The 21,392-nt window shown below is 42.4% G+C and overlaps 1 protein-coding gene across 2 annotated transcripts in view; it reads left to right on the plus strand.

Annotated features, from left to right (window-relative positions):
• The window catches only part of naaladl2 (N-acetylated alpha-linked acidic dipeptidase like 2), a 288,194-nt gene that overhangs the window by 148,190 nt on the left and 118,612 nt on the right, over window positions 1-21,392 (plus strand). For both annotated transcript variants that reach the window (XM_029707333.1, XM_029707334.1), the window contains exon 5: window positions 3,383-3,533. In XM_029707333.1, coding sequence (XP_029563193.1) covers window positions 3,383-3,533 — 151 coding nt within the window. The remainder of the gene's footprint in view (window positions 1-3,382; window positions 3,534-21,392) is intronic.

A 21,392-nucleotide genomic window follows, 5' to 3' on the forward strand; every position in this document is an offset into this window, starting at 1 on the left:
TTAAAGACAGCATTGTACTACCCTTGCGCCAGGATTGGTAGTTTATCAGTCTTATATATGCTCGCTTGCGCTGAGGTGGAAGGGGTGGCAATGTCTGAGGTGTGTCCTTAAAAATGTGTGCCAAAGTGCCAATTTCAGGCAGAGCTGGTGGGGATATTTCAGACCAACCAAAAGCTAGTCTTAGCAGTAACACGGTTGGTTATGGCATGGATTTTGACCGCAGAAGCGTAGCCTATTCAGTCATGACTCATAGGGCCATATGCGCATGGAACAGGAGAGATGTGCTTTTTTTGCCCGTAAACCTCGTATTTAGAAACATAAAAAACAAATGTTTTTTTCCATTTCGTTTCATTTTATTAAAAATCAAGCCTGCCCTCCTCTCAATTAAAACATATTTTTTGTTCTGCCCAATGCATTTACCAAGTAGTCAAGACTATCAATAAAGGGTTTTCCTCATGAGACCGCTTTGAAATAAATCTTAATCATCAAAGCTTTATTAAAAGTTAGTGTTTGGGAGCAGCAAAACAGTGAGCAGACATCCCCTTTTAATCTATGTAATGTATTATTTTGGATGTGCGTGAGCAATGCTGTTCAACAGCAATACTGTTCAACAGCAATGCTTCGAGTATCTTTCTTATCCTGCCCATGCATTAGCCAAGTAGCCTATCCATAAGGTTTCTAAATGTTTCTACTTGTGAGGCTTTTGCCTTCATGCTTTTGCATTATTCTCAATTCACATAGGCTTACCTGCAGTGCACACCCCATTCGGCTTGTATCCATCCCCATTTCAAAAGAGAATGTCTTGTCCGGTTACAAAAGACTGGCTCCACTAAACACATTAAAATTATTCAGTCCTATAACGCTATATCAACGGATAATGGTAGGCCTAGGCTACAGTTGAAGTCGGAAGTTTACATACACTTAGGTTGGAGTCATTAAAACTCATTTTTCAACCACTCCACACATTTCTTGTTAAGAAACTATAGCTTTGGCAAGTCGGTTAGGACATCTACTTTGTGCATGACACAAGTCATTTTTCCAACAATTGTTTATATACAGATTATTTCACTTATAATTCACTGTATCACAATTCCAGTGGGTCAGGACTTTACATACACTAAGTTCACTGTGCCTATAAACAGTTTGGAAAACTCCAGAAAATGTTGTAATGGCTTTAGAAGCTTCTGATAGTCTAATTGGCATAATTTGAGTCAATTGGAGATGTACCTGTGGATGTATTTCAAGGCCTAACTTCAAACTCAGTGCCTCTTTGCCTGACATCATGGGAAAAATCTAAAGAAATCAGCCAAGGCCTAAGAAAAAATTGTAGACCTCCACAAGTCTGCTTCATCCTTGGGAGCAATTTCCAAACGCCTGAAGGTACCAAGTTCATCTGTAGAAACAATAGCACGCAAGTATAAACACCATGGGACCACGCAGCCGTCACACCGTTCAGGAAGGAGACGCTTTCTGTCTCCTAGAGATGAACGTACTTTGGTGTGAAAAGTGAAAATCAATCCCAGAAGAATAGCAAAGGACCTTGTGAAGATGCTGGAGGAAACAGGTACAAAAGTATCTATATCCACAGTAAAACGAGTCCTGTATCAGCATAACCTGAAAGGCCGCTCAGCAAGGAGTGGTGCACTTCACAAAATAGATGGCATCATGAGGGAGGAAAATTATGTGGATATATTGAAGCAACATCTCAAGACATCAATCAAGAAGTTAAAGCTTGGTTGCAAATGGGTCTTCCAAATGAACAATGACCCCAAGCATACTTCCAAAGTTGTGGTAAAAAGGCTTAAGGACAACAAAGTCAAGGTATTGGAGTGGCCATCACAAAGCCCTGACCTCAATCCCATAGAAAATTTGTGGGCAGAACTGAAAAAGCTTTATGCGAGCAAGGAGACCTACAAATCTGACTCAGTTACACCAGCTCTGTCAGGAAGAATGGGCCAACATTCACCCAACTTATTGTGGGAAGCTTGTGGAAGGCTTCCCGAAACGTTTGACCCAAGTTAAACAATTTAAAGGCAATGTTACCAAGTACTAATTGAGTGTATGTAAACTTCTGACCCACTGGGAATGTAATGAAAGAAATAAAAGCTGAAATAAAACATTCTCTCTACTATTATTCTGACATTTCACATTCTTAAAATAAAGTGGTGATCCTAACTGACATTAGACAGGGTATTTTTACTTGGATTAAATGTCAGGAATTGTGAAAACTGAGTTTAAATGTATTTGGCTAAGGTGTATGTAAACTTCAGTTTTCAACTATATATCCTGCGTATTGAGAACGTACATCACATATCCAATTAAATTTACGGGAACCTAGTATTTTTTATTTGAGGAGAAGTGCAATGCGTAAAGACATGTATAGGCCTATCCTCATTGATCCAATTGCAACTATGTTGACTGTCAACACTCCAAACATATTGAGAAAACATCGTTTTTTTTACTGTTGTTATTTGTCCTTACTGTATCCTATGCTATTTAATAAACTGTATTGTATCAATCCACAATATACTAGGACAATAATTTTTTGTGCCCCCTGCCGTATATGACAATGCAATGGCCGTCAACAACCTACAGAGCTTGAGACAAAGGCTTGCAGTATTAAGCCATGAAACGCGTTGATCGGCCAGTGAGTGGCCAAGCCCTCGTCAAACATACAATTTATTTATTCATCAAAACCTAGCCCTTTTGCACCACAGCCAGCTATTGCGCTCATAATTCCTGCTGAGAAAATAGCAAACATATTTCCGATACGTGCATGCACATTTACATTTTAGTCATTTAGCAGACGCTCTTATCCAGTGCGACTTACAGTAGTGAATATATACATTTCCAAAAAAATGTCTCCATACTGGTCTCCCATGGGAATCGAACCCACAACCCTGGTGTTGCAAACACCATGCTCTACCAACTGAGCCACACGGGACCGTGTGTGCATGCACATGAGTATGTGCACGTGTCCTAGTGAATATTTTATTCTGGGTGTTACTGTTATTCCTTCTGTACATCAAATGTCACAGATGACCTCTGTTTTAAACTACATTTCCAAATACCTTCTCCCTTAAAGTAATGTGCCACTCTCCTCCAGCATCCGGGTTATATGATCAATGCATTTCAGTGCTATAGCTCCATCTCTAGGGCACTGTCCACATTGATGTGCATGGAAATGTATGTCTGTATGTGTCAAAGTTATCTTGGTGTCAATGCGATACAGTATTGAGATGCTAAGGATATGGGTTAGCCTGTGTGGAGGAATAATAGTCAGTCTGTTTTCTGTATGTGACTGAATCTGTTTCACTCTATTATGCCTCTATTGTAGAATATAACCATTTTATAAGACTGCTGTGTATATTTCTCTCCACAGATTTCCTTCCTGGCAGAGATGGGTTTTGGGGGTGTACTCCTCTACATGGACCCCTGTGACAGCCCCAGTGACCAGAGTCTGTGGCACAAAGCCTTTGGGGTCACCCTGAACCCTGGGGGAGACCCCTCCACCCCTGGATACCCCAGTATTGGTGAGTGAGTGTAATGTACCGTCTCTCTGCAGATGATCCTGGATCAGTATGAAGTGAATCAATCAGTCATGACTGTCACACAGTTCAGAGAGTGATGACAGAACACCCCATCCTCTACACCATGGGTATTCAACTCTTATCCTATGAGGTCCGGAGCCTACTGGTTTTCTGTTCTACCTGATAATTAATTGCACCCACCTGGTGTCCCAGGTCTAAATCAGTCCCTGATTAGTGGGGAACAATGAAAAAACGCAGTGGAACTGGCTTCGAGGTTCAGAGTTGAGTTGTACACAGTACATCCTTCTTATTTTAATAGGAGCTCCTCTGTATTCCCTCTCTTATGTTTCCTCTTTAGATGCTGCGGCATCTTGCGCCGAATTTGAAGGTCTAATGAGTGCACAAAGTCTGTGTTGATAATATACAGTTGAAGTCGGAAGTTTACATACACCTTAGCCAAATACATTTAAACTCAGTTTTTCACAATTCCTGACATTTAATCCTATTACAAATTCCCTGTCGTAGGTCAGTTAGGATCGCCACTTTATTTTAAGAATGTGAAATGTCAGAATAATAGTAGAGAGAATTATTTATTTCAGCTTTTATTTCTTTCATTGCATTCCCAGTGGGTCAGAAGTTTACATACACTCAATTAGTATTTGGTAGCATTGTCTTTAAATTGTTTAACTTGGGTCAAACGTTTCGGGTAGCCTTCCACAAGCTTCAAACAATAAGTTGGGTGAATTTTGGCCCATTCCTCCTGACAGAGCTGGTGTAACTGAGTCAGGTTTGAAGGCCTCCTTGCTCACACACGCCTTTTCAGTTCTGCCCTCAAATTTTCTATAGGATTGAGGTCAGGGCTTTGTGATGGCCACTCCAATACCTTGACTTTGTTGTCCTTAAGCCTTTTTTCCACAACTTTGGAAGTATGCTTGGGGTCATTGTTCATTTGGAAGACCCATTTGCGACCAAGCTTTAACTTCCTGACTGATGTCTTGAGATGTTGCTTCAATATATCCACATAATTTTCCTCCCTCATGATGCCATCTCTTTTGTGAAGTGCACCAGTCCCTCCTGCAGCAAAGCACCCCCAAAACATGATGCTGCCACCCCCGTGCTTCACAGTTGGGATGGTGTTCTTCGGCTTGCAAGCCCCCCCCCCCCCTTTTCCTCCAAACATAACAATAACATTATGGCCAAACAGTTCTATTTTTGTTTCATCAGACCAGAGGACATTTCTCCAAAAAGTACAATCTTTGTCCCCATATGCAGTTGCAAACCGTAGTCTGGCTTTTTATGGCGGTTTTGGAGCAGTGGCTTCTTCCTTGCTGAGCTGCCTTTCAGGTTATGTCGATATAATACTTGTTTTACTGTGGATATAGATACTTTTGTACATGTTTCCTCCAGCATCTTCACAAGGTCCTTTGCTGTTGATCTGGGATTGGTTTGCACTTTTTGCACCAAAGTACGTTCATCTCTAGGAGACAGAACGTGTCTTCTTCCTGAGCGGTGTGACGGCTGCGTGGTTCCATGGTGTTTATACTTGAGTACTATTGTTTGTACAGATGAACGTGGTACCTTCAGGCGTTTGGAAATTGCTCCCAAGGATGAAGCAGAATTGTGGAGGTCTACAATTTTTGTCTGAGGTCTTGGCTGATTTCTTTTGATTTTCCCATGATGTCAGGCAAAGAGGCACTGAGTTTGAAGTTAGGCCTTGAAATACATCCACAGGTACACCTCCAATTCACTCAAATGAGGTCAATTAGACTATCAGAAGCTTCTAAAGCCATGACATAATTTTCTGGAATATTCCAAGCTGTTTAAAGACACGGTCAACTTAGTGTATGTAAACTTCTGACCCACTGGAATTGTGATACAAAACTATAATTTGTTAACTAGACATTTGTGGAGTGGTTGAAAAACGAGTTTTAATGACTCCAACCTAACTTCAACTGTATGGTGTGTGTCTGCATGCGTGGGTTTGTGTGTATTTGTGTCAGGTAGAGCATAACCAGGGAGAGAGTTAGAGAGATTTAATAGATAAGGCATTCAAAAGTTGCTTTGTTTGTTTTCAGATAATGACTTGACAATGAGGTCTAAGATTAGTAGGAACTAAGTTAGAGGAAGCTGAAACTGTAAAGCCAAGAGAATGTCCAAGTCAACAATAACAATATCTAAGATATATATTATAAATCCCTCAGAAATTGATATAAACATAATGATAATACTGCATATATTATTGCGTGCATGATTCTGTTCTTAAGGCTTGTCACTGGTACAGAAAGCAGAGGCTCTTGAACCCTCCTTTCCGGTCTCGTATCACGTGAACAAGACATGGCTGCCGTGTTAGTGTGAGGCAAATTCACTCCCCTCTCTAGACTCTATCATCACTCTCACTTCAGCCTGTCACTGGGGGGCCTGTGTCATCATCTTTAGTAATCACTTCAGATGTCTAGCACTCAGCATGCCAACCAGCATGTGGCTTATCATTACACACCAACCTGTCTTTAATGTCTCATATCATTATCGATAGTAACGAGTCCAGTGTCAACACCTGCAGCTAGCAAAGGCCTCACGTGACTAGCATTCTATCATTAAAATACTCGTCTCAGAAACCAGAGAAGAGGAGAATTGATTCAATAAGCATTAAAATGCCATTAAGAGCATGCAGCTTCTTCCCTGCCTTTTTTCGTAGCTGCATAATGCATAATGACGATATGATTGTTTCCATGATAATAGAGAATAGTTTCTTTGCTCAGTTGATTTGTGTTAGTAATGTAGGCTGGCCAGAATCTAAATCACAGCAGTGAGTCGCTGTCCATGATCCTGGTCTACTGTAGTTAAATCCTCACCACATGACTGTGGTCTTCCCTGGCTCCCTTTCTATCTAGCCTCAGCCTCCTGGCCTGCCTGCCCTGGCTGGCTGCTCGTTGGGGACGCGTCATTACTGTTGAAGTACCTTTGTCCTGCTAAGGGTCTGGGTAACACGGTGGCAGGACACAGATGAGGCTGCTAACAGATGCCTGTACAGATGTTGGATGTCTGCACTTTCACCATTACCACCGGTTGCTGCATCCCAGTGCACCACCTGTAAGATGAGCAAGTGATGGGAGAGGACACTTTACTACTCCTTACAGCCATCCCACTGGTCACAGACGTCATTCCAACGTCTAGTTTTGATTTACATTTGGTTGAGTTGTCAACCAATGTGAATTCATCGTGAAATCAACAACAAATGTCACCATGTCATTGGATTCAGGTTAAAAGTTGGGTGAAAAGAAATCAATAAATTCGCTTACGTTGATGACTTTTTGCGAATCAGTTTTCTACGTTGATTCAACATCATCACATAGATTTTTTTTTATGACGTGGAAATAACGTTGATTCAACCAATTTTTGCCCTGTGGGATGCTGTCTTCCATAAAATAAATACCATAATAAAAGTTTTGAGCAGATAAAAAAAGTGTATAAATAATTTGAATATTAACCTTTATTTGGTCCATATATTGTAATGCAGATTTAAAAAAATAGGGCTTTGGGCTAAAGTTACAGTCATCTATTTGTCCTTGAATAGCCACAGCAAGTAATTAAATATTCATGAATCAATAGACTAGTGGTATTCAATACTTGTCATTTTCTCTTTTTGCTTTGATTCCGTAGTTCATTATTCATCATTTGGCATATCAGCAGTCTGTGTGTTGATTTTTTATTAGAGAAATCCTTGTAGTATTATCGCTGTACTGTATTGTCACATTGCCTGCTGGGAAAGGCAAAGTAAATCAAAGCACTGTCTTTTGAAACACGCTGTTTCTCAGTTTACCCCTGAATGTGAAAGCAGCGGTTGCTCACACAGAGGGAGTATGTGTAGGGAGGGAAATTGAGACGTATCTGCCAAGACCCACCAAGCAAATTGTGTTTGCTTAGATATGTACAGCAGGTGTTCCTGGGCTGCTTTACATTACACTGGCATGGAATCCATCCCTGTACTGAGAGTTGTAGTTGAGCTTTGATATCCATGGCTTGGCTGTGTTCTGAGGGCAAAGGTTGTGTGCAGAGCACACCTACATTTATACTGAGTGTACAAAACATTAGGAACACCTGCCCTTTCCATGACATTGTCTGACCAGGTGAATCCACATTTTTTTTATTTTACTTTTATTTAACTAGGCAAGTCAGTTATGAACAAATTCTTATTTTCAATGACAGCCTAGGAACAGTGGGTTAACTGACTTGTTCAGGGGCAGAACGTCATTTTTACCTTGTTAGCTCAGGGATTAGATCTTGCAACCTTTTTGTTACTAGTCCAACGCTCTAACCACTAGGCTATAATCCCTTATTGATGTCACTTATTAAATCCACTTCAATTAGTGTAAATGAAGGGGAGGAGACATGTTAAAGAATATTTTTTCAGCCTTCAGACATGGATTGTGTATTTGTACCATACAGAGGGTGAATGGGCAAGACAAAATATTTAAGTGCCTTTGAAGGGGGTATGGTAATAGGTGCCAGGCGCACCAGTTTGAGTGTGTCATGAATGGCAATGCTGCTGTATTCTTCAACAGTTTCCCGTGTGTATCAAGAATGGTCCACCACCCAAAGGACATCCAGCACACTTGACACTCTGAGAAGCTGTGGGAAGTATTGGGGTCAACATGGGCCAGCATCCCTGTGGAATGCTTTCGACACCTCGTAGAGCCCATGCCCCGACGAATTGAGTCTGTTCTGAGGGCAAAAGGAGGGGGGTGCAACTGAGTATTAGGAAGGTGTTCTTAATGTTTTGTACACTCAGTTTACATTTAGTCATGTAGCAGATGCTCTTATCCAGGGCAACTTCCAGGAGCAATTAGGGTTAAATGCCTTGGTCAGATTTTTCACCTAGTCAGCTCATTCGAACCAGCAACCTTTCACTCTTAACAGCTTGGCTGTGAACCAAATACACAGAATATTTCTACCCATTCAGACTGTTCCTGTGTTTGAAAGGGATATATTTTTACATTTATTCCAAGAGCTTTTCCATGAACTGAACTGATGACTGGGTAGAAAAACAAAACCAAAAACCAGAAAGGCTGCTGCGGCCACCTGAATATTTATATGCAAGTGAGGCAATAATTGGTTTAGACATTTTTATCTGAAGCGTCTTGTCTTTTGCCAAGCTGTAGCAATTTCCTCATCCATTTGATTCAGTTGCCATGTTATTTATGTTGTTCGGTTTGGATGAATTTTCCAGCTCTGTTTACCAAATGATGACTGCTGCAGGCCATTAAAACGGCTGTGTGCATTAAAGCCCCATGCTCTTTATTAGTTGACTGCTGTGCTTTTGGGGAGAGGGGGGACTGATCGCATAATTGCATTAACCTTTAAAGTGAAGATGATGTTCCCTCTCTTCTCTCTCTTCCTCCTCACCACCATATCTGAGAGAAAGATAGTAGCACCGAACAAGTGGGAACTTCAAACAATTTTTACATGTTAATTTCAAGTCGCTGACAGGTGGGTCTATTCACATGGAAAGAATTGTGTCCCTTGGGTTATTTAGAAACCTTGTTGAAGTCAAAAGAAGCCTTTGAATAGAAATGTAGTAATTTGCATATTTATTTAAATAGGCAGCTGCTATGGGACGAATGTTTGATGCTTTAATGAACAAATGGCTGCCATCGCTATCTGGGAGGTACACGTCCTCCATGCAATGTCACTCATGGCCATCACAATGTGTCTCATCTCTTCCCCTGGTGTGGCTCTCTCATCCGAGCTACTCTTACTTCTTTCTCTACTAACCACAGCCAAGGATTGGGATGATAAGTTGCAGAACATATTGACAATTTGCAGTTTCAGTGCAGTCAAAAACATGATTTTCCTAAATTTTATTTTACCTTTATTTAACTAGGCAAGTCAGTTAAGAACAAATTCTTATTTACAATGACAGTCTACCCCAGCCAAACCTGGACAACGCTGGGTCAATTGTGTTCCGCCTTATGGGACTCCCAATCACAGCCGGATGTGATGCAGCCTGGATTCAAACTAGGAACTACAGGGACCCCTCTTGAACTGAGATGCAGTGCCTTAGACCGCTGCGCCACTCGGGAGCATGATGAGGTTGGAATAATACTGTGAAATTGTAAAAATTATGATAATGCCATTTTAGTGTAAGAGCTGTTTGAAAATAAATGTCAGCCTGTTTTGGTGGGATGTGGTTTTAGCCTGCCTAGTTAATAGACCAAAAAGAAAGAGTTCCAAACCTCTCTGCCAATAACAGGTAGTTTTCAGTTTTCCCCTCCCCACCCAGACCACTCCCAGACAATCCTTGTAAAATTGCTGCTTGAGAAATAGCTCTTGCTAAGAATCTATTTTTGTTTCTTTTTGACCATTTTAATTGAAAATAATCACAGTAAGGTACTTAATTGCTACCCAGAAATGTTTTGATATTGAGATAAAAACGGCTGAATTGGGCCTTTAAATTTGGATTTACTTTTGAGTGATAACTGGACCTCACACCAAGCGAATGGTTTATTACTTGCATCAAGGTGATTGCGAGACCATATAAATTCAGTCGGACACCCTCTTGAAGTTTTATTTTTCAGTGGGTTGTGAGCTTCATTATGCCTAATTGCCTTTTTAATGAAACAATGCTTACAATGGAGTGTCACAGCAGTGCATTTGCATGTGTTTGAGTTGCATAATGCATGGGGGTTAAAGCTTTAAAAGCTTTCTCTTTGATTTATTAATGCCTCCTACAGATATAAGTGGATTAGTTTTCAAATGGGATAGCATATGTTCACAGATTCACACTATTCTATCCACGGTTTATATCTAAATCTAATGCAGAGGATAGTTGGATATGTAAACACCAAATACCCAAACACCAAACACCCCAAATGTCCAAACAGCATTCACATGGTTGGAGTTGTGAAGCAAATTGATAGTAGGTGCACACAGTGTTGTTACGATTGTCTGAAGAACTGGACCAAGGTGCAGCGTGGTAGGCGTACATTTTACTTTTAATAAAAATGACACCGGAAAAAACAACAAAATACAAAAATGAACGTAAAGCTATATGCAGTGCAGAAAGCAACTACACACAATCACAGGTGGGAAAAAGGGCTGCCTAAGTATGATCCCCAATCAGAGACAACGATAAACAGCTGCCTCTGATTGGGAACCATACTAGGCCAACAAAGAAATAGAAACCTAGATATGCCCACCCAAGTCACACCCTGACCTAACAAAATAGAGAATTAAAAAGGCTCTAAGGTCAGGGCGTGACAGTACCCCCCCCCCCCCCCCCCCCAAAGGTGCGGACTCCGGCCGCAAACCTGAACCTATAGGGGAGGGTCCGGGTGGCATCTCCTCTCGGTGGAGTCTCCGGTGCGGGACGCAGACCCCGCTCCGCTTGAGGCTCCCCCCACTTCCGTGGAACCGGACCGTGGATCGTCGCCGGAGGCTCCGGACCATGGATCGTCGCCTGGAGGAACCGGACCGTGGATCATCGCCGGAGGCTCTGGACTGGGAACCCCCCTGGAGGCTCTGGACTGCTGACCGTCGCTGGAGGCTCTGGACTGCAGACCGTCACTGGAGGCTTCGTGCCCTGGATCACCACTGGAGGCTTCGTGCCCTGGATCACCACTGGAGGCGTCATGCCCTGGATCACCACTGGAGGCGTCGGGCCATGGATCACCACTGGAGGCGTCAAGCCATGGATCACCGCTGGAGGCTTTGGGCCATGGATCACCGCTGGAGGCTTCGGGCCATGGATCATTGCTGGAGGCTTTGGGCCAGCAACCGTCGCTGGAGGCCGAGTGCGTGGAACTGGCACAGGACGCACCGGGCTGGAGAGACGCACTGGAGGCCGTGTGCGTGGAGCTGGCACAACGCGTCCTGGCTGGATACCCACTTTAGCTCGGTAGGTGTGGAGAGCTGGCACAAGACGCACTGGGCTGTGAAGGCGCACTGGAGGCATAGTGCGTAGAGCTGGCGCAGGATACACTGGGCCGTGGAGGCGGACTGGAGGTCTGGAGCGTAGAGCTGGCACAACGTGTCCTGGCTGAATACCCCCTGTAGCACGGCAAGTGCGGGGAGCTGGCACAGGCCGCACTGGGTTGTGCTGGCGAACTGGGGATACTGTGCGTAGATCTGACGCAGGATATCCTGGGCCGAGGAGACGCACTGGAGACCAGGACCGCTGAGCCGGAACAATCCGTCCTGGACAGATGCTCACCTTAGCACGACAACTCCTGAAAGCAGGCACAGAATGCACCGGGCTAATGGTGCGCACTGGAAGCACGGTGCACAGAACCGGAAAACATGGTATCTGAACCGTGACCAACTCCTCATCGTAACTACAGGGAGTTGGTTCTTGTTCCCACCTTTGCTCCGCTCGAAACCCCGTGTGCCCCCCCCCATTTTTTTTGAGGCTGCCTATAGGGCTTCCGTCGTCTCCTTGAGCCCTGTTTTCCTCGCCGTTCCTCTCTCGCTGCCTCCGTCTGCTCCCATGGATGGTGATCCTTTCCGGCCTGGATCTCTTCCCACGTCCAGAATCCCTTACCGTCCAGGATATCCTCCCATGTCCAGGATGTCGGCTCCTCCATGCCACGCTGCTTGGTCCTTTGGTGGTGGGATCTTCTGTTACATTCGTCTGAAGAACTGGACCAAGGTGCAGCGTGGTAGGCGTACATTTTACTTTTAATAAAAATGACACTCAAAAAAACAACAAAATACAAACACGACCGTAAAGCTATATGCAGTGCAGAAAGCAACTACACACAAACACAATCCCACAATCACAGGTGGGAAAAAGGGCTGCCTAAGTATGATCCCCAATCAGAGACAACGATAAACAGCTGCCTCTGATTGGGAACCATACTAGGCCAACAAAGAAATAGAAACCTAGATATGCCCACCCAAGTCACACCCTGACCTAACAAAATAGAGAATTAAAAAGGCTCTAAGGTCAGGGCGTGACAAGTGTTGTGTTTTGGATAATTCATCCCATATGTAATTTTCAGCGCTTTGCCTAGGAGCGCGGAGATAATGTTTTGTTTTAGGTGTCAAGTCTTCATGAACTCCACTGACATTCCCAGTCCTTCTCAACCTAATACATCTTCAGATCTACAGTATCTGCTGCCGTGACAGGTCATGGCCATTAGAAACCTGTCAATGGATATGAATGTACGTGTGTGTGGGTGTGCGTACTTGTCTATGACTCATAAATGCACTAGAGTGGATGTGGGGTTGCACTGGACTTCACTGGACATAATATTTCCTAAGGGCAATCCCTGGTTCACAGTGTCTAGCTTTCCTTTCTTAGCTCCATTCCAGTGTTAAACCAATGAGCATTGAATGTGCATTCAAGCTTCAAATTGGCTTCTCTTCCACAGCCACCATACGATGCTTATAGGAATTAATAGACAAGCAAGTACCACACTGTGTATATTTTACCTGGGATAGCGGTGTGGAGCTCAGTCAAAAATGGAAATGCTGCTTGATTTCTCCGGTGACTCACTGTTTGAGTTCAATAACAATGTAGTCAAGAATCTACAAGGACTACAAGCAAGTTAGTGAAATGACACTGGCCGCTGCCATGTTTGTATTGTCACATTATCACCCAACAACTAGGCCTATGCAAGCTATCAACTTTTCTGATGCTGCTGCTCCCATCTAATTTCCATTCCATTTCCCAAGTTACTCTCTCATGAGTTATACATGCAGCAGTTTTGGTATTAATCATGGTTGTGATCATCTACGCATACAGCAGAAAATAGCGTACATGTTGACATACAGCACATGAATGTAAAGATAACTACTGTACATACACAGCTCCATGTGGCACCTGTTTTTACTGATGTTAATTTATGAGATATCACCTCACCGTTAGTACAAAAGCCCCTTAGCATGTAAGCTTCAAAGGTAAAGAAGGTAATAAATTAGATTGAGCATATCAGTGAATTTTCAATTAATCTCAATAAGATGTTTACTGTAACAGAAGGTAGACATGCTGTGTATGTATTAGAGACGTGTCCAGAGGGGGTTTGAGCAGCAGCTGTTTTGGACTGAACAGCTATCCCTGGGGTACAGACAGAAATAGACAGACATACGCTGTTCACCAGGTAATGCTGCTCAGCCACATCTTGGAAGTGGATCAGCTCTAGACAGTTTCACAAAGCACAACAGGCATAGAAAATCGAAATTTCTTCGCACATGCGGGTGTCTTGTTATGCATTTAATGAGAGGGAGAAAGAGAAGCCTCCAGAAGGTCACCACTATTCTCAGCCTTGGCATGAGCACCGCACCACTCTGCCACCCTCTCATCCCCCTCTCATCCACTCTGCCTGGGGAGGGCTGGGGATCCTCTACTCTGCTCTGTGTCAGACAGTGCTGAGGCCCCCTTCTACTTCTCTAACGCCCTGCTGTGAATTTGTTCCCCTCAAGTGGCTGTGTACTGACCCTCATTTTACTCTGAGGTGCTGCTGACTGCTGCTGGAACAACTTCACCTCATTACCATGCAAAGGAGGGGAGCAACAAACTCAATGTCTTCTCTCAATGTGTTTGCCCCCTACTCCAGCTCTTTATATTCCCCTTTATTCTCTCTCGCTTTCTCTCTTTCTCTAATTCAATTTCAATTTAAGGGGCTTTATTGGCATGGGAAACATATGTTTACATATGAAATAGATAATAAACAAAACAGCAAACTTCACACTTCCAAAAGAATGAAGACATTTTAAATGTCATATTATGTCTATATACAGTGTTGTAACGATATGCAAATACAGTGAGGGAAAAAAGTATTTGATCGTCTGCTGATTTTGTACGTTTGCCCACTGACAAAGAAATTAGCAGTCTATAATTTTAATGTTAGGTTTATTTGAACAGTGAGAGACAGAATAACAATAAAAATATCCAGAAAACGCATGTCAAAAATGTTATAAATTGATTTGCATTTTAATGAGGGAAATAAGTATTTGACCCCCTCTCAATCAGAAAGATTTCTGGCTCCCAGGTGTCTTTTATACAGGTAACGAGCTGAGATTAGGGGCACACTCTTAAAGGGAGTGCTCCTAATCACAGTTTGTTACCTGTATAAAAGACACCTGTCCACAGAAGCAATCAATCAATCAGATTCCAAACTCTCCACCATGGCCAAGACCAAAGAGCTCTCCAAGGATGTCAGGGACAAGATTGTAGACCTACACAAGGCTGGAATGGGCTACAAGACCATCGCCAAGCAGCTCGGTGAGAAGGTGACAACAGTTGGTGCGATTATTCGCAAATGGAAGAAACACAAAAGAACTGTCAATCTCCCTCAGCCTGGGGCTCCATGCAAGATCTCACCTCGTGGAGTTGCAATGATCATGATAACGGTGAGGAATCAGCCCAGAACTACACGGGAGGATCTTGTCAATGATTTCAAGGCAGCTGGGACCATAGTCACCAAGAAAACAATTGGTAACACACTACGCCGTGATCATTTCTTTGTCAGTGGGCAAACGTACAAAATCAGCAGGGGATCAAATACTTTTTTCCCCCATTAAACGTCCTCTCACTGTCAACTGCGTTTATTTTCAGCAAACTTAACATGTGTAAATATTTGTATGAACATAAGATTCAACAACTGAGACATAAACTGAACAAGTTCCACAGACATGTGACTAACAGAAATTGAATTATGTGTCCCTGAACAAAGGGGGGGTCAAAATCAAAAGTAACAGTCAGTATCTGGTGTGGCAACCAGCTGCATTAAGTACTGCAGTGACTGCACCAGATTTGCCAGTTCTTGCTGTGAGATGTTACCCCACTCTTCCACCAAGGCACCTGCAAGTTCCCAGACATTTCTTGGGGGAATGGCCCTAGCCCTCAGCCTCCGATCCAACAGGTCCCAGACGTGCTCAATGGGATTGAGATCTGGGCTCTTCGCTGGCCATGGGAGAACACTGACATTCCTATCTTGCAGGAAATCACGCACAGAACGAGCAGTATGGCTGATGGCATAGTCATGCTGGAGGGTCATGTTAGGATGAGCCTGCAGGAAGGGAACCACATGAGGGAGAAGGATGTCTTCCCTGTAATGCACAGCGTTGAGATTGCCTGCAATGACAACAAGCTCAGTCCGATGATGCTGTGACACACCGCCCCAGACCTTGACGGACCCTCCACCTCCATATCGGTCCCGCTCCAGAGTACAGGCCTCGGTTTAACGCTCATTCCTTCGACAATAAACGCGAATCCGACCATCACCTTTGGTGAGACAAAACCCAGACTCGTCAGTGAAGAGCACTGTTTGCCAGTCCTGTCTGGTCCAGCGACGGTGGGTCTGTGCCCATATGCAACGTTGTTGCCGGTGATGTCTGGTGAGGACCTGCCTTACAACAGGCCTACCAGCCCTCAGTCCAGCCTCTCTTAGCCTATTGCGGACAGCCTGAGCACTGATAGAAGGGTTGTGCGTTCCTGGTGTAACTCGGGCAGTTGTTGACATCCTGTACCTGTCCCGCAGGTGTGATGTTAGGATGCACCGATACTGTGCAGGTGTTGTTACACGTGGTCTGCCACTGCGAGGAGTGATCAGCTGTCCATCCTGTCTCCCTGTAGCGCTGTCTTAGGCGTCTCACAGTACGGACATTGCAATTTATTGCCCTGGCCACATCTGCAGTCCACATGCCTCCTTGCAGCATGCCTATGGCACGTTCACGCAGATGAGCAGGGACCCTGGGTATCTTTCTTTTGGTGTTTTTCAGAGTCAGTAGAAAGGCCTCTTTTGTGTCCCAAGTTTTCACAACTGTGACCTTAATTGCCTACAGTCTGTAAGCTGTTAGTGTCTTAATGACCGTTCCACATGATCATTAATTGTTGATGGTTCATTGAACAAGCATGGGAAACAGTGTTTAAACCCTTTACAATGAAGATATGTGAAGTTATTTGGATTTTTACAAATTATCTTTGAAAGACAGGGAACTGAAAAAGGGATGTTTCTTTTATTGCTGAGTTTACATTCATACATACATACATACACACACCCACCCATTTACATATATATATATATATCCTATGTATTGCCTTACCTACCTTATCCTACCTCATTTGCACATGCTGTATATAGACTTTTATTTTACTGTATTATTGATTGTATGTTTGTTTATTCCATGTGTAACTATGTGTTGTTGTATGTGTCGAACTGCTTTGCTTTATCTTGGCCAGGTCGCAGTTGCAAATGAAAACTTGTTCTCAACTAGCCTACCTGGTTAAATAAAGGTGAAAAAAATAAATAAATATATATATATATATATATATATATATATATATATATATATATATATATATATACACACATACACACATATATACATACACACATATATATATATATATATATAGTTGAAGTTGGAAGTTTACATACACCTTAGCCAAATACATTTAAACTTTTCATAATTCCTGATATTTAATCCTAGTAAAAATTCCCTGTCTAACTGAGTCAGGTTTGTAGACCTCCCTGCTCGCACACGCCTTTTCAGTTCTGGCCACACATTTTCTATAGGGTTGAGGACAGGGCTTTGTGATGGCCACTCCAATACCTTGACTTTGTTGTTCTTAAGCCATTTTTCCACAACTTTGGAAGTATGCTTGGGATCATTGTCCATTTGGAAGACCAATTTGCAACCAAGCTTTAACTTCCTGACTGATGTCTTGAGATGTTGCTTCAATATATCCTCATAATTTTCCTCTCTCATGATGCCATCTATTCTGTGAAGTGCACCAGTCCCTCCTCCCGCAAACCATACCACCCCTCCCCCAATTGGAATAAACTAATAAACAATAACACTTAGGCTTCTACCTTCAGTTTATACATACTATACACATTTTTATATTTATATTTTGTTTGTTTTTAGTCCACACACACACACACACACACACACACACACACACACACACACACACACACACACACACACACACACACACACACACACACACACACACACACACACACACACACTCCTATACATTGTACAGCAGCAGCTATACATTGTACAGCAGGCGATTCTGTTGTCTTTCCCCTGTGGACATGAAGGTTGGAGGTGGAACTATCAGAGGGAACAGTATTAATTAATTATTTACTTATTTTCACTTCTCTCTAATTAAACTGCCCCATTCTCAATCCTGGCCATTGGCCCCTGTTTTTCCTCTGAGACATTACCATAGTTTAGCCTCAGCAAATGCAGAATTACTTTACCAGGCATGAATTTGATGTGACTCTCTGAGAGCCCCTCTGATCCTAAATCTATGCTCTAAATCTGAGGTGGGGAAGATTATTACCTGTTGTTGGTTTAGTATTTACACTTGACTCCGGCCTGAAGATGGAATTGTAATGAAGCAACCAGACTGACTGGTGGTTGATTGAAGTAGTCAAACTAGAGGGAAACTGGTGTTCTAAGTCTCCTGCCTCTTCAAATGGTCCTTGTGCACTCCATGTAGGTGTACAGCAGAGCTACCTTCAGGTTGTGTAGCCCTGAGGCAGGAAGGCCAACAACACATGTTAACACTGTACTGTAGCCACACTGTGAAGAAGCCCTGAAGCTCTGCAGAGAGTTGTCAGGGGACAGAGGGATATAACTGGATGGGGAAACAAGTGAGAACATGCAATCATATCCCTAGAAATAACTTCCTTTATGTTAACATTTCCGCTGAAGATAAAGTAAGAACTTGTGTGTTGGCCTCTTTATTATAATTTTATATGATCAATTCTACATAGTTGATCTTTCAAATCATTGCCGTGCTATGTTAGCTTTTATCCTGTAAATGTGTATGCAACCTTTACCATGTATTGTTTTCTTCCAATCAGCTTTTAGGACATTTCTCACAGGGCACCAGAAATAGACCAATCACATATTATGGGTCATAACCTTGTTATGAACCTCGTTCTGATATGTCTTAATTTCTTATCCTTTTTTAAACTTTTTGATTATGTGTGTATTGTTATTGTATTGCTAGATATTGCTGCATTGTCGAGCTAGAATCATAAGCATTTCGCTGCACCTACGATAACATCTGCAAAACTGTGTACGCAACCAATAAACGTTGAATTGATTTTTTACTTCATAAGAAGGGACATTCACCAGTTGGTCTTTCATTGATTTGTCAAGTTTAAATTCATTTAAGTGGAATTTAGAAATACAGTACCACATATTGTCCAGATAATATCCACAGCACAACACAATATTATCAAGATACCCAGATACAAAATTATAGCAAACTCTCAAACTAGCATCTTAAGCATTTTACCTTATCCGTCTCTGTGACATTGGTCCCAAAGTAAGTCTAATGTCTGTGAGTAGAGGCATTCGTTTGTAATGTTTTGGTGTTGCCCTAGTGAGTACATGGGCGGGGGGTGAGAGTCATTAAGCTATCATTAAAATGCCATCATCATTAAGTGAGGATTGTCAAATCCCCAGGTCTGGTTATATTGCATCATATGTGCATCAAAACACAATAAAAGTCCATTAAAAAACAATGCATTTTAACTGTCCCAAAAGAGCCACAGAATGTGAGAGTCACCACTGAGGTGTTTAAGTACCTAGTTTAGCTTTAACTTAAAGGACCCTTGTTTGTGGATGTGGTGTATATACTGCGCATATACTAAGTATTAGACAGGAAAATGACTTTGTAACAATTTGAACCTAAATGAAAAAGAGCAAAAGCTAAAACTCTTTTGTACTTATAATGATAGCATTTCCTTTAAGCTGCCCAACACCCCCTTATTTGTAGCAGTCCATCTGCTGTTCTTTTTAGCTATCATTCCAGCTCTTTGCTGATTTGTTTTGGGTTCAATTGAGATCATTCAGAATACTTTTTAATAACTGTAATGTAATATTATGAAAGATGTGATGAACAACTAGAACTAAAGACACTTACATCATTGGCTGAATAATAAAGGTTTTACATTTGCTATATGAGTAGTGCATGACCGTAGGGTGGGAACACATCATTTCTAAGTGATTTCAATGGGGCTCTCTATTCTGATTGTTTTATACTGTTCAATAAAACTTTAACCAAAAATATTTCCTGCAATCAATTGAGGTCATTTCCACACTGCCACGTAGGGCTGCACAATATGGGCTGCACAATATAACCCTAATTTTAAACCAAATATGTGACTGACCGGCTCAAATCGGTCTTATGTAGCAAAATTGAAAATTGTGTTTTTTACATTGGATAAAAGTAGAGACTCAGAGCTACAAAATGGTATATTATACACTACAGTTGAGGAACAATGGGAAAGTCATTTTGCTTTTGTAACAAGCGTCATTAAAGGTAGACCAAAACGCAGCTGGTACGTGAATGCTGATCTTCCTGTTTATTAAAGAAATGAACACTGAACAAAAGAACGACGAAAACAGTCCTGTAAGGTACACAGACAATACATGGAAACAACCACCCACAAAACACAAGCTGAAAACCCCTACTTAAATATGGCCTCCAATTAGAGGCAACGAAGAACAGCTGTCTCCAATTGAAGGCCAAACCAAAACCCTGAACATAGAAATAGAACTAGAAATACAAACATAGAAATACATGACATAGAACAGTACCCAAAAATCCCAACAACACAAAACAAACACACCCCTGCCACGTCCTGACCATACTACAATAACAAAATGACCCCTTTACTGGTCAGGACATGACAGCTTTGAATGTTTTGGTACTACTAGTGGCGAGCCCTTCTTTGTCTACACCCATTCAGCATCATTCACACCCTCTTAAGCTTTAGCCCCAACCATCTCTTTAACGGTTGATCCGAGTGTTCTGTACTAACAACAGCAGTCAAGCACCCAAGCAACCCTGCTAGCTCCTTCCAGACTGAAATGAGAGAACAGCTCACTGAACATTACTCGCCCTAGCAGAGCTGGTTAGGCTGTTATGTTATCCAGAGCATTGGTGACTGCAACTGTGCTGTTAGATTGTCAGTTCGTAAATTCAGAGCATTTTGCTCTCGGAGCGTTCAGAGCGCACACCAGACGCTCTGGCCGAGGAGTAGGGCTTCCCTGTGGCTCAGTTGGTAGAGCTGGTAGAGCATGGTGTTTGCAACACCAGCATGGTGTGTGGGTTCGATTCCCACGGGGGGCCAGTACATAAAAAAAAATGCATGATATGTATGCATTCACTACTGTAAGTCGTTCTGGATAAGAGCGTCTGCTAAATGACTAAAATGTAAAAATGTGGACATTCTGACCTCACAACGGCAGTCAAGCACCCAAGCTAGCTGGCTAACATTGGCTACCTTGCTAGCTACTTCCAGACTCAAATGAGAGAACAGCTCACTGAACATTACTCACACAAGCAGAGCTGGTTTGGCTGTTATGTTATCCAGAGCATTGGTGACTGTAACTGTGCTGCTGGTAGCAATTTATTTATGCTTTTTTTCTGACGTTTACTGACACCGGCCATATTCAACGGGTGTTGAGCATTCGTATATTCATTGGTTATTCTGCACTCTGCCACTCTCAGACTAGAGTATTTTGTTAAGACATATAGCGGTAAACAATACACCATAATCCCAACTCATGACGTTACTACCCTGCATGAATCTGTAGCTAACCAACCAGGTTCAATGTTAGCTAGCTAACATTAGGCTATAACTAGTCAAGCAAATGGCTCTGAGATATGAATAATAAGATCATAGCGTAATGTTAGCTAGCGAGCCAGCCAGCTAACTTTAGCTAGCTAGCTAACAGTACACTTTAACTTGAAATGAAAAGACTTTATGTCAAAATTAGAAATGTGTAATATCTGAAAACTGTAGCTAGCTAGACTATCTTACCCGTATACATCATGGATGGACACGTCTCCTGTCGAATGCCATGGTTGCCCTTAGTTTGAAGATG

Source organism: Salmo trutta, chromosome 22 (assembly GCF_901001165.1).
Source record: "Salmo trutta chromosome 22, fSalTru1.1, whole genome shotgun sequence".
In the NCBI taxonomy this organism is placed as follows: Eukaryota; Metazoa; Chordata; class Actinopteri; order Salmoniformes; family Salmonidae; genus Salmo; species Salmo trutta.